Genomic DNA, 12,759 nt, shown 5'->3' on the forward strand with positions numbered 1-12,759 from the left:
TTCGCCGTGCAATGCTCCTCTGGGAAAATAATATGCAAATTGCCTCTTCAGAAAGAAAGAGGACTTTTACTCTACAGTGCCACCTATTGGTAGTAGCGATCCTACAAGTCACAATCAACCCTTTAATGAGTCTTGTAATATGACTTAGGATACAAGCCAAATCAGAATCTCAATTTGTAGACACGGTGTTTCGAGCTATTGGCTCTCGTCAGTGCAAAGTATGAGATCTGATTTGGCTAGGTGAGAGGCTCTGGACTGAGGTCTAAGAGGTAAGGTTTCTGCAAATTGAGATTCTGATTTGGCTTGTATCCTAAGTCATATTACAAGACTCATTAAAGGGTTGATTGTGACTTGTAGGATCGCTACTACCAATAGGTGGCGCTGTAGAGTAAAAGTCCTCTTTCTTTCTGAAGAGGCAATTTGCATATTATTTTCCCAGAAGAGCATTGCACGGCAAATAAGCCTCCTTACCTTGACAAGCCAGAGCTGGCATGTCACTCTCCGCAAGGAGAAACCTTACCTCTTTGACCTCAGTCCAGAGCCTCTCACCTAGCCAAATCAGATCTCATACTTTGCACTGACGAGAGCCAATAGCTCGAAACACCGTGTCTGCAAATTGAGATTCTGATTTGGCTTGTATCCTAAGTCATATTACAAGACTCATTAAAGGGTTGATTGTGACTTGTAGGATCGTTACTACCAATAGGTGGCGCTGTAGAGTAAAAGTCCTCTTTCTTTCTGAAGAGGCAATTTGCATATTATTTTCCCAGAGGAGCATTGCACGGCGAATAAGCCTCCTTACCTTGACAAGCCACAGCTGGCATGTCACTCTCCGCAAGGAGAAACCTTACCTCTTAGACCTCAGTCCAGAGCCTCTCACCTAGCCAAATCAGATCTCATACTTTGCACTGACGAGAGCCAATAGCTCGAAACACTGTGTCTGCAAATTGAGATTCTGATTTGGCTTGTATCCTAAGTCATATTACAAGACTCATTAAAGGGTTGATTGTGACTTGTAGGATCGCTACTACCAATAGGTGGCGCTGTAGAGTAAAAGTCCTCTTTCTTTCTGAAGAGGCAATTTGCATATTATTTTCCCAGAGGAGCATTGCACGGCGAATAAGCCTCCTTACCTTGACAAGCCACAGCTGGCATGTCACTCTCTGCAAAGAGAAACCTTACCTCTTAGACCTCAGTCCAGAGCCTCTCACCTAGCCAAATCAGATCTCATACTTTGCACTGACGAGAGCCAATAGCTCGAAACACCATGTCTGCAAATTGAGATTCTGATTTGGCTTGTATCCTAAGTCATATTACAAGACTCATCAAAGGGTTGATTGTCACTTGTAGGATCGCTACTACCAATAGGTGGCGCTGTAGAGTAAAAGTCCTCTTTCTTTCTGAAGAGGCAATTTGCATATTATTTTCCCAGAGGAGCATTGCACGGCGAATAAGCCTCCTTACCTTGACAAGCCACAGCTGGCATGTCACTCTCCGCAAGGAGAAACCTTACCTCTTAGACCTCAGTCCAGAGCCTCTCACCTAGCCAAATCAGATCTCATACTTTGCACTGATGAGAGCCAATAGCTCGAAACACTGTGTCTGCAAATTGAGATTCTGATTTGGCTTGTATCCTAAGTCATATTACAAGACTCATTAAAGGGTTGATTGTGACTTGTAGGATCGCTACTACCAATAGGTGGCGCTGTAGAGTAAAAGTCCTCTTTCTGAAGAGGCAATTTGCATATTATTTTCCCAGAGGAGCATTGCACGGCGAATAAGCCTCCTTACCTTGACAAGCCACAGCTGGCATGTCACTCTCTGCAAGGAGAAACCTTACCTCTTAGACCTCAGTCCAGAGCCTCTCACCTAGCCAAATCAGATCTCATACTTTGCACTGACGAGAGCCAATAGCTCGAAACACCGTGTCTGCAGATTGAGATTCTGATTTGGCTTGTATCCTAAGTCATATTACAAGACTCATCAAAGGGTTGATTGTGACTTGTAGGATCGCTACTACCAATAGGTGGCGCTGTAGAGTAAAAGTCCTCTTTCTTTCTGAAGAGGCAATTTGCATATTATTTTCCCAGAGGAGCATTGCACGGCGAATAAGCCTCCTTACCTTGACAAGCCACAGCTGGCATGTCACTCTCCGCAAGGAGAAACCTTACCTCTTAGACCTCATCACAGACATGGTAATTTAATTCAGTAAACCACCCCAAATGGCAGTCAATCAGTGAAACTAGAGTGAAAATCTCCATCTCCAGCCAGGAGCCTGAACTTTACACTGTATATTGTCATTTTACACAGTCAGCGACACTAGACTCTGACAGGACAGGATTTACCTCTGTTACTGTTTCTAGCCTCCTCCTCCTGCTGCTCTATAATACACAGGAATCCATCTTACATTGCCTCATTATGATAACATTCAGCATGAAGTAAGAGACCGCTGCACACTCCCGATCTTCCTCATACAATGGTATCCTCTACCTCGGTAGCAGGAAGACTGTCAAGATAGTAAGACAAAAAAAATGTCTGACTTCGGCCTACTTCACTGTCCCTTTCCTAAAGTGCTAGAGCTGTTATTATTAAATTAGACTAGATTATTTTGCTATCTCTAATTATATATATTATAGAGAGGTTTATATTTTGCTCTCTTTTTGCTTTATTTACTTTTCCAGGAGATGGTAGGTCCCTAAGTAGAATTCAACTCTGAGGCTTCAGGGGACTTTCACTATCCACAGAACTGTAGCTCATGTATCTTACATGAAGTTCCTTCCATCACTAAATAGGAAGTGAACATCAAGAAATAGAGCCTTGCAGACCTCAGAGCCATTGTCCTTAGAAATGTTTTTTTCAGATTTCAAGTGGGACTTCCTATTCACGGAATGTTCACTATTCTACAAAGTCATAGACATCCACTTATTTATTACTTCCTAAAATATTAGAAAATGCAACTTTATTATGACAAGTCCAAACAGCAATTAACTGCAATATTATTACGACTTGTTAATTGACATACATGATTCACACGAAACAACAAATTCTGAGACTGCAAAAGAATACGAGTGCAGCCATTATTCAACGTTTTATAATGTGGACCATATGCTACTTAGAATTTTTCTGAATGCTGTTTACATTTATAATATCTATAGCTTTACATCCTACAAAATCTTGTTTTAGCGGCTTTGACAATCTCTTAATGTGCTTCTGACTATGGTAGGAGGCTCCTGTCGTGGCCAGGGCAGCTCTTTTTCTGGAATGTGCCCGCTTTGTACACCGATGTAATCGGGGAAATTGGCCAGAATGGATGAAAGGACATCATGTGAACATTGCCAAAAAAGGCCTATCACGAGGGCGTTCCCCTATTGTGGGCAATAAAAGAAACCAGAAGCTGCAATGGAATGCAGCCAAGCTCTTCTACCAATGGGGAGATGTAAGTTTGTATTTTTAGTTGCTGTTTTTTCTATCCAGACAGTTCAATCTCTGGTAAGTTTACACATGCTTTACTATATAATTAAACAGGGCCAGTGTCACTTAGAGGTAGGTTTGTGTAGCAGTGCCTGAATTACACTGCTGGGCAGGACTCAAACACGGTACAGTAGATGAGGAGGCAGAAACAAAACTCTGGGGTTATTGAAAGAACGAGGACTATATGCCTGAAAATAAGACTATCGGGCCATGCTGCTAAAGTGTCCTAGCTGAAGAAGCCTCCTCTACACCCTAACACAGTTGAATACCGGTGTCTCACTCACAGTTCTGTAGTGCTTAGAAGAAAGTCTGCTATTTGCTGCTTGGTCCCAATGTAGTGGAGCTGAGTTTATTGTTTTGAGCTCTTCCTGCAGGTTAACTGATCCGTCTTCTTCCGGATCCAGGCAAGTCTCATTCCCACTTTCAATGTTGAGAGATTACTGATACCACAGCATTGTTTGCTCTCTCAGGTCACAGGTGCTCGGGGAGAACTACTCTGGCTGTGCGATACGACTTTTTCTTTCTGTCACGGTCCTGGTGATCGATCTTGCGGTCCTCTCATTGTTAGGACACACTTATTGTCTTGCTTGTCTCTCACAGGCACAAGGATTCCTTTTCAATTCCTGAATCAACACACTTCCTGTTTCTTGTTCAAAACCAACACACAGCAAGCTGCAGGGGAGAAAGGACTAGTCCAAGTGCACACAAATCAGAGGGGAGCATTATCTCTTAAAGTCACAGTGTAATTCACTTCTTAGCAGGGGCTTACCCCCTACATGCATCTCCACTTAAAGGCGGCCGTCCTCCGCTTTGCTGTATAGTCCAGGGAGAAGGAGAAAAGACTCCTTGCAACTGTTTATACAGCAGTGGCTTGTTGCCCACAATATATACAGGTGGACCAAATGAACTGATCAGCATCGTACCTATTTGATGAAACTCCTGTATTAATCCTAATGGATCTCCAGAGGGCTTGACTATCTTCAATGGGAACAGTAACGGTAGGACTGTCTTCTTCAGCTGAAAGATTGGGCAGAGCCTAGGGATCCTCTACTCTGTGTACTAGCAATGGTTCTGTGTCGGGATCATCAGCATCCATGGACTGGGGATCTTCCACAGTCTCAGGAACAGTCCTCCAGTCTTCACTAGAGTCACTGTCAGGAAAAGCCAGCCTTGATGAATGAACAGGAGGAGTCGCTCTCTGGACAGATGTGGGATATTCAGACCAGCATGGCCTTACCATATTCCTGTGTAGAGTTCTCGGATCAGATTCCTCATTTTCAGCTTGTTCTTTGTACACCTGGCCTTTGGGGTACACTCTCTTGATCACTTTGTGTGGTTGCACCTCCCAACGTTTACTCAGCTTGCCTTTGAGATGTCTTTCTCACACCAGCACCCGGTCTCCAAGCTGGAGCAAAACTTCCTGAATTGGAGGTCGGCTGTTATAAGTCTTCTCTTGAAATCACTGTCCTGCTAGCCGGCAGATGGTCTGGAGCCACCAATGATGTTCTTTCATTCATGAGGTGGTAGATAGTTTGAATAGATTCTCTGGATGTTCCAGATTTAGTTAGATGATTTCTTGATCGACTCTACCAAGCAATAGCATGTACAAGGTATAACCTGTGGTGGTGTGGACCCGATTGTTATAGGTCCAGACTAGAGTTGAGCAACTTTGGTCAGATTGGGTTTCATGAAAAAATATTTGTTTCAGATGAAACTGGTCCGACTAGGGCAAAAAAAGTCGGAGTTTCGTCCGCAACCCGACCCCAATGCAAGTAAGTGGAAAATAAAAGTCGGCATTGAGCGGATGAATGTCATCCGCTCAATGCCGACTTTTATTCCCTATTGACTTGCATTGGGGTCGGGTTTCGGACGAAACTCCGACTTTTTTTGCCCTAGTCGGACCAGTTTCAATTTTGTTTCATGAAACCCGATCCGACCAAAGTCGCTCAACTCTTGTCCAGACCAAGTTGGGCACGTAGTCAGGCCAATGTGCACAGAATCTAGTTAAAGCACTCACAGTCCACATTCCCTTGGGGAGGGTATGGGGTTGTCATGGACCTTTTGACGCCGTACAGTCGGTACAGTTCCTCCATCACTTTACCCTGAAAACTCGCTTCCTGGTTTGAGTGGATTAGCTTTGGACACCCATAAACCCAGATGAAATCTTGAAAGAGCTCGCACAGTGGACTCAGCTCTCTGGTCCAGAGTTGGAGTGACCAATGCAAACTTAGAGAAATGGTCAGTCATGACCAAGCAGCACTGTGGACTTCTAGTCGATTGTCCCTCAAGAAAGTAGTTTATTATTAACACTTCAAGTGGTTCTTTTGTCTGTATGGTTTGTACGGTTGCCCTTTGTTCTGTGCTTTTAGTGAGGTCACACGCTCATCACTGTCGGCAAACTTCCTCAACCATGGCCTCCAGCCACCGGCAATATATGTAACTTTGCAGCCAATGGTAGGTCTTTTCCGGTCTGAAGTATGCTCCGAACTCATGAGCTTCTTTTGCAATTTCTCATGCCACGCTTCCAGGGATTACTACTTGCCACCTTGCCTCTAAGTCAGCAGTTTGTTGCCACCTACAGCATAGAACAGCTCCTCGAACTTACAGCCTATCCCTCTGGTGCAGCACAGACTTCATCTTGGCATCTAGGTCAGCTACCCAGGCTATCTCTTGCTGCAACCCTGCATCTTCATCTTGTACTCGACCTCATTCTTCATTAGTTCTCCCTAGTGACTTGAGTAGAGAGTGAGCCTCCCGATTTGACTGTGCCACTACTGCCAGGGGTGTGAATTTGTGGAAATCCAGAATTTCCTCTTCTTCCAGGTGTTTTTAGAGATCCCTTTCCAAACATTTGAAGGTTACCCTTGACAGACCATCAGCGTTGATGTTCTCCATGACAGAGCAGTAGCAGATCAAGCAGTCAAATTTTGCAAGGACAGCTACCTAAGGTTCCAGGGCTCTCAGCTTGGCAGTTTTTAGATGGGCCAGCAGACTGATGTCACTACGCACAAGGATTTCTCCATAATGGCCTACATCAGTCGTAAGGAGTTGTGAGGTTTTTGCTTCATATCCCATAGCAACCTACTGGCATAGGCGATAACCCTTTTGTGCTGGTCCTGTATTGACGAAAGGACTGTCCCGAGTCCATAGAGACTGCCCTCAGTGTATAAGAAGAATGGACAATTGAAATCTGTATAAGCCATGATGGGGGACAATGTCAGGGCTTGTTTCAGGGTCTGGATTGCCTCCTCCTGCTTCTGTTCCAAGGGTATGCTTTGATTTTTGGGTACATCAGTTGTCCCTCTTAGCAGAGTACACAATGATATCGTCCAAGAATAGCTTCAAAGTTCAAGTCACCCAGGGACTTCTCCATCAGCCGCTGGAATGTAACCATTGCATTGGATAGTCTGAATGGCATTCTGTTAAATTTAGTCACACGGATGAATGATGTCTTTGCCTTGTCTTTTTCTGCCACCGGTACCTACCAGTACCCGCTAGTTAGATCCAGAGTGGAAAAGTATTTAGCCTTCCCTAGGGCCATCAAAGACTGTTAGATTTGGAGCTGGGGGTATGAGTCTCAGACGGTGCATGCATTCAATGGCTGGTAGTCCACACAAAAACTAATGGTTTCATCATTTTGGACAAGAACCACTGGGGCTGCCCATGGACTCTGACTACTCTGCACCACTCCCGAATTCAACATCTGTTTCAACAAGGTCTTTATCTTCTGGTACAGCTTTTGAGGTATCTGTCAATATCTTTCTCAGATCAGAAAAGTGTTCCCAGGTATCTCATGGGTGATGGTGTCTGTGCAGCCAAAATCATTCTGCGTTGCAGGCAAACATGGCCTGATTCTCCCACATTATTTCTTCAACTGCTTGTATACAATCCGGATCAAGAGCCTTCACATCCATCCCCATTTAGGCCCATATTGACTAGCCCATTCCATTCCTGGGTTGGGGCCTCTTCCATTTCTGCCATGACTGCCATGGTCCAGACCGCATCATCTACTGGGGCCAGGGTCACTTCTTTCCGACTCAGCACTTTGCTTCAATGTACGTCCACATGAGCCAGCTCCACTATTGGGGCCAAGCAGACTTTTCTCCGTCCCACATTCACAGCTCTGATGAGTACTCGTCCATTATGTGTGATGCAAATCTTTTCTTCTGACATTGTCCTGTTGATCAATCCTATGGTAACTGGGCAGTAACTTCTCCCTTGAATCTGTTAGTTCATTTACCAGTCTATCGTTGTTAGTAAACATTTATTGTCGGCCTGTCTCTCACAGGCAAGAGGCTCCCTCTTAACTTTTTGAACCGACACACTTCCTGCTTTTTGTTCAAAACCAGCACAAGGCAAACTGCAGGGGGCAAAGGTTTAGTCCATGTGCACACAAATCTGAGAGGAGCATAGTCTCTTAACGTCACAGTGTAATTCAGTTCTTAGCAAGGGCTGACCCCGTTGTCTAACATCTTTGTGAATAAAGGGTATAATAACAATTAGAAGCAAATAGTATTCATGCCACCATATTGTATGAGTATCCATGTGTCATTATTTTGGTTACTTATAATCTATAATTAGGGATTTTATTTTTTTTAAATTATTAGACGTATATAATCAATCATTTTTCAGGTAATAGGTGCCCGCCTTAATGAGATATGTCACAGTGAGAGTGAAAGTCCTGCCAATCTGCTGGGACTTATCTATGATGAAGAAACCAAGAGAAGGCTGAGGAAAGAGGATGAGGAAGAAGACTTTTTAGATGACAGTAAGGAGAATCCCTTTACTACAAGAAACCCCGCTTGTAAGGAACTCTGCTTTAGGAGCACTCTATTTTCTTTTTTTCTCTTGATAATTCTTGCTTGGATATTTTAGACAGGTTTATCACCTGTTCCTTGCATCTCACATCCGATCAGCCATCCATGTTTTTTTTATGCTGGGTCAGGAAGTATTTAAGAAAAGGCTAATGAGGGCCAGGGACTCTTGACTTAGTATAAAGGCCCTGGAATGGCTAGATTGTAATGAGTGACCAAGATGCAGGTGGTAATCCTACACTCAGGCTGTTTGCACAGAACTTTTTGCACGTGCCTTTGGTAGACAGAGTAATAGAGGCGGCCCCAAAGTTTATCCTTGGATATCATACTGAGGTAAAGTTTTCTAAACTCTTTTATCTATCTATGCTGATTTTTCATGTATAATCTAGAAAAGCAACTGGAAATTGTTGGGTTTATAGAAAACAAAAATAATAGATCATGATGTTACCATTATAGACGAGCTTCAAAAACTATGGTCTTAACCATAACGTTTTACAAGTTAGTAGGCTATAACCTCAATTTTTTTTTACCCAACAATCTCTAGGCAAAAAGCAGTGGCTACTTTTAAAGAAGAGTTTGCCCCCAAAAATTAGATTGAAGAGCTATATAAAATTGATCTACAATATTTCTGTGATCTTTATTTCTCAAACAAAATGGAATGAAGATTGCAATGTAAATTATCCATAGCTTCTGCATTCACCTAACCTCAAGTGCAGCATCTGTTTGTGTCCAGATGGGTCTATACTGTGTGCCTTATTGCTCTGTGGAAAATACTATGTTATACGTCTTCAAGGCTCTTTTTTCTGTGCAGTCTGTCTCCACATAACTCCAAGGAATTATGTTTCAAAATTTTAATCTTCTTGACCAAAAATGTTATCATGAAAACATGCAAAATAATAATAAAAAAAAGCAAACCTGAACATAAAAAAAACAAAAAAGAATAAACAAAATTATAATAAATTCCATAATACCTTGGCCATATGTGTGCTAACAGGTCAACGTATCTGACTAGAAAATGTCCTAAATGTAACCATTTTCTAGTTAGCATTGATTTCTACATTGAAATAAAAAGCTTATGCAATGTTACAACACAAGGTTTGTGTTTACTTTAACTGACAAAATAATTTATTGGCTTTTAACAAAAAAAAAATCCAAAATTAGCATGTATGAACCAGATGTTTTATCAAATTTTCATCATCCTTTAGTAACTCTTCAAATAATGTGTGGCTTTTTCATATTATATACATTTACTTGCCCAGCAGTTAAAAATGGTTTTTAAAGGGCTCATATGGGTTTTAAAACCCCCAGATACTTACTCTCACTGATTCCCCATAGTTCCTGTTTTGACACTTGCCACGTCCAAGATTGCTTCCATCACTGGTTCCCTTTCCACACATGGGGAATGGCAGAAAACACCCACTCAATCATTGGTTCATCTAGTAATTCTAGGACTATTTCACATGGGAGGCAGAAAACTCTGGTATGATTTTATATTACTTGTAGAAATGCAAAATATTGTACTAAAGGTTACAAATTAACCTCAAAATTAATGTTTTATGTCAAATAGCTTTCTATAGCTATCCAAGAAAACAGAAACTTGGCTTAACTATTAAAACACTGACTTTGCTCTAATTTCACATTTTCTCTGCTGAAATGTGGTCCCCAAACACTGATCTCAGGGTCTGTGGCTGCAATATGGAGGGGGCACTGCAATAGGAGCACGTTTGGTGTTCTATGATTTCCACCATGTATTCTGGTTGTGTTGGACTCGAATTGTATGGGCCTACCAAAGGAATTTACTATTAAGGCTCACCACCCTCCCATCAATATAGAGCAAGTGCATGTCAACAATTTTATATACAAATAGCATCAACAGGGTCTAATAGAGTGCTTCTCAATAAGTAAATAATTGGCTACAAAATTGCCTCTAAATGTGGTAATCTTCTATTGGGTCTTTGGAGCATATTACGGTGTCAGAAGCTGGGCTTACTAGAAGATACTTGGTACTTGGACAGATGAGTCAATTTCTGTGTTCGGAGAATATCTATCAAATAAATGCTTAACAATGATAATATGCAAATTGCCTCTTCAGAAAGAAAGAGGACTTTTACTCTACAGCGCCACCTATTGGTAGTAGCGATCCTACAAGTCACAATCAACCCTTTAACGAGTCTTGTAGTATGACTTAGGATACAAGCCAAATCAGAATCTCAATTTGCAGACACGGTGTTTTGAGCTGTTTGCTATCGTCAGTGCAAAGTATGAGATCTGATTTGGCAAGGTGAGAGGCTCTGGACTAGGGTCTAAGAAGTAAGGTTTCTCCTTGCGGAGAGTGACATGCCAGCTGTGGCTTGTCAAGGTAAGGAGACTTATTCGCCGTGCAATGCTCCTCTGGGAAAATAATATGCAAATTGCCTCTTCAGAAAGAAAGAGGACTTTTACTCTACAGCGCCACCTATTGGTAGTAGCGATCCTACAAGTCACAATCAACCCTTTAACGAGTCTTGTAGTATGACTTAGGATACAAGCCAAATCAGAATCTCAATTTGCAGACACGGTGTTGTATCCTAAGTCATACTACAAGACTCGTTAAAGGGTTGATTGTGACTTGTAGGATCGCTACTACCAATAGGTGGCGCTGTAGAGTAAAAGTCCTCTTTCTTTCTGAAGAGGCAATTTGCATATTATTTTCCCAGAGGAGCATTGCACGGCGAATAAGTCTCCTTACCTTGACAAGCCACAGCTGGCATGTCACTCTCCGCAAGGAGAAACCTTACTTCTTAGACCCTAGTCCAGAGCCTCTCACCTTGCCAAATCAGATCTCATACTTTGCACTGACGAGAGCCAACAGCTCGAAACACCGTGTCTGCAAATTGAGATTTTGATTTGGCTTGTATCCTAAGTCATACTACAAGACTCGTTAAAGGGTTGATTGTGACTTGTAGGATCGCTACTACCAATAGGTGGTGCTGTAGAGTAAAAGTCCTCTTTCTTTCTGAAGAGGCAATTTGCATATTATTTTCCCAGAGGAGCATTGCACGGCGAATAAGTCTCCTTACCTTGACAAGCCACAGCTGGCATGTCACTCTCCGCAAGGAGAAACCTTACTTCTTAGACCCTAACAATGATAAGTCACATAAAAAAACTCTTAAAATGGTATACTAGAATGCTTTTATGTGCACACCGCTAGGTTCAAATAGGGGCGGAACAAGTCTCATAAATTCTTTGGAACTCTGGGGGAACTGTTACTCAGGGTGACCATGTACTGCAGCTTCCTCAGGCACAAGATGGATCCACATGCTCACACAGATACAACCAAGGCTAGTTTCACACTAGTGTTTCACTGACCTGCGACAGCATTTTGGTGCAACACGATGCGTTTGGTGCAGGTCGGCGCAACGTCAAAAGGACGCATGCGCCGGCAAACGCATACCTGCGCACGTCCTGCATGCCCAATGCTAAAGATAGGGTACGCAGGTCGCATGTAGCGTCATGCGCCCATATGCGGAGCGGCCGGGAGGAGGCGTGGCCGGGGACGGAGCTTATCGGCGGCCGTTCGCAGGCCGACGCAGGTCAGTGAAAGGCTAGTGTGAAACTAGCCTAATAGAGTCCTTATGAACAGGGACAGTGTAGTTTAATGTCACAGCACATTCAGTACAATTCAAGTCTCTTAAGCATAGGCTTAAAGGGGTTGTCTCGGCTTTTCACATAATCTCAGTACATATCTGGGCTGCAGAATTATGGCAATAAGTAATTTACTTTCTGTCAATAGTTTGCACGGTTTTCTAGATATTCTGAAGAGAACGTCCAAGGGGGGGTGTTATGGCATTGAAATGAGAACTAGTCATAACCTCCTACTCTACTCCAAACATGCCCTCTATAGCAACAACCCCACCCTCCATAGCTACAGGCCCTCCCCGTCCACATGAAGCAGCCCTCATCACACAGTAAGGAATTCTTCCCCTCCAGCAGCCTCAGTGCAGAGAGCAGAGATGGCAGTCACTGATGTAATCTGTTGTGTGACAAAGCCTCTGCTGTGTGAATGAGACAGCTCTGTGTCACTGATGTCTTCACACAGCAGCAGATTTGGTGCAGTGTATGTGCGAAGCTCCACCAAACTCCCAGCAAGCTCCAGTGACGAGTACCACCCACTGCCCACTCATTGGCTGGCAGTAAACTGCACCAGCACTCATCTTTATCATCATTCCAGCTTTGGAAAGAACACAGCAGTGATCCTGCATTTGTGAAAGCAGCAAAATACATTCATACAGTACATACACCCCCCAACACTTCACACTGTTACAGCTGCTGATTGGACAGGCTGCTCCCATCAGTATTTGTGTCATTAGAGACACAGTGCTCACACATATACTGCACCAAATCTGCTGCTGTGTGAAGACATCAGTGACACAGAGCTGTCTCATTCACACAGCAGAGGCTTTGTCACACAACAGATTACATCAGTGACTGTCAT

At 43.1% G+C, this 12,759-nt stretch overlaps 1 protein-coding gene across 22 annotated transcripts in view; it reads left to right on the top strand.

Annotated features, from left to right (window-relative positions):
- Positions 1-12,759, top strand: part of LOC141054300 (protein unc-80 homolog) — a 305,587-nt gene that overhangs the window by 146,029 nt on the left and 146,799 nt on the right. For 15 of the 22 annotated variants that reach the window (XR_012221396.1, XR_012221397.1, XM_073551595.1 and 12 more), the window contains 2 exons: positions 3,224-3,436; positions 8,104-8,275. Coding sequence is in view for 20 of the 22 variants with exons in the window: in XM_073551595.1 (XP_073407696.1) it covers positions 3,224-3,436; positions 8,104-8,275 (385 nt within the window). In the remaining 2 variants the exon portion in view is untranslated. The remainder of the gene's footprint in view (positions 1-3,223; positions 3,437-8,103; positions 8,276-12,759) is intronic. The other 7 variants (XM_073551598.1, XM_073551606.1, XM_073551611.1 and 4 more) reach the window with 1 other exon arrangement.

The sequence above is a fragment of the Dendrobates tinctorius genome, unplaced genomic scaffold, assembly GCF_039654945.1.
Source record: "Dendrobates tinctorius isolate UK_male_01 unplaced genomic scaffold, ASM3965494v1 ptg000177l, whole genome shotgun sequence".
In the NCBI taxonomy this organism is placed as follows: Eukaryota; Metazoa; Chordata; class Amphibia; order Anura; family Dendrobatidae; genus Dendrobates; species Dendrobates tinctorius.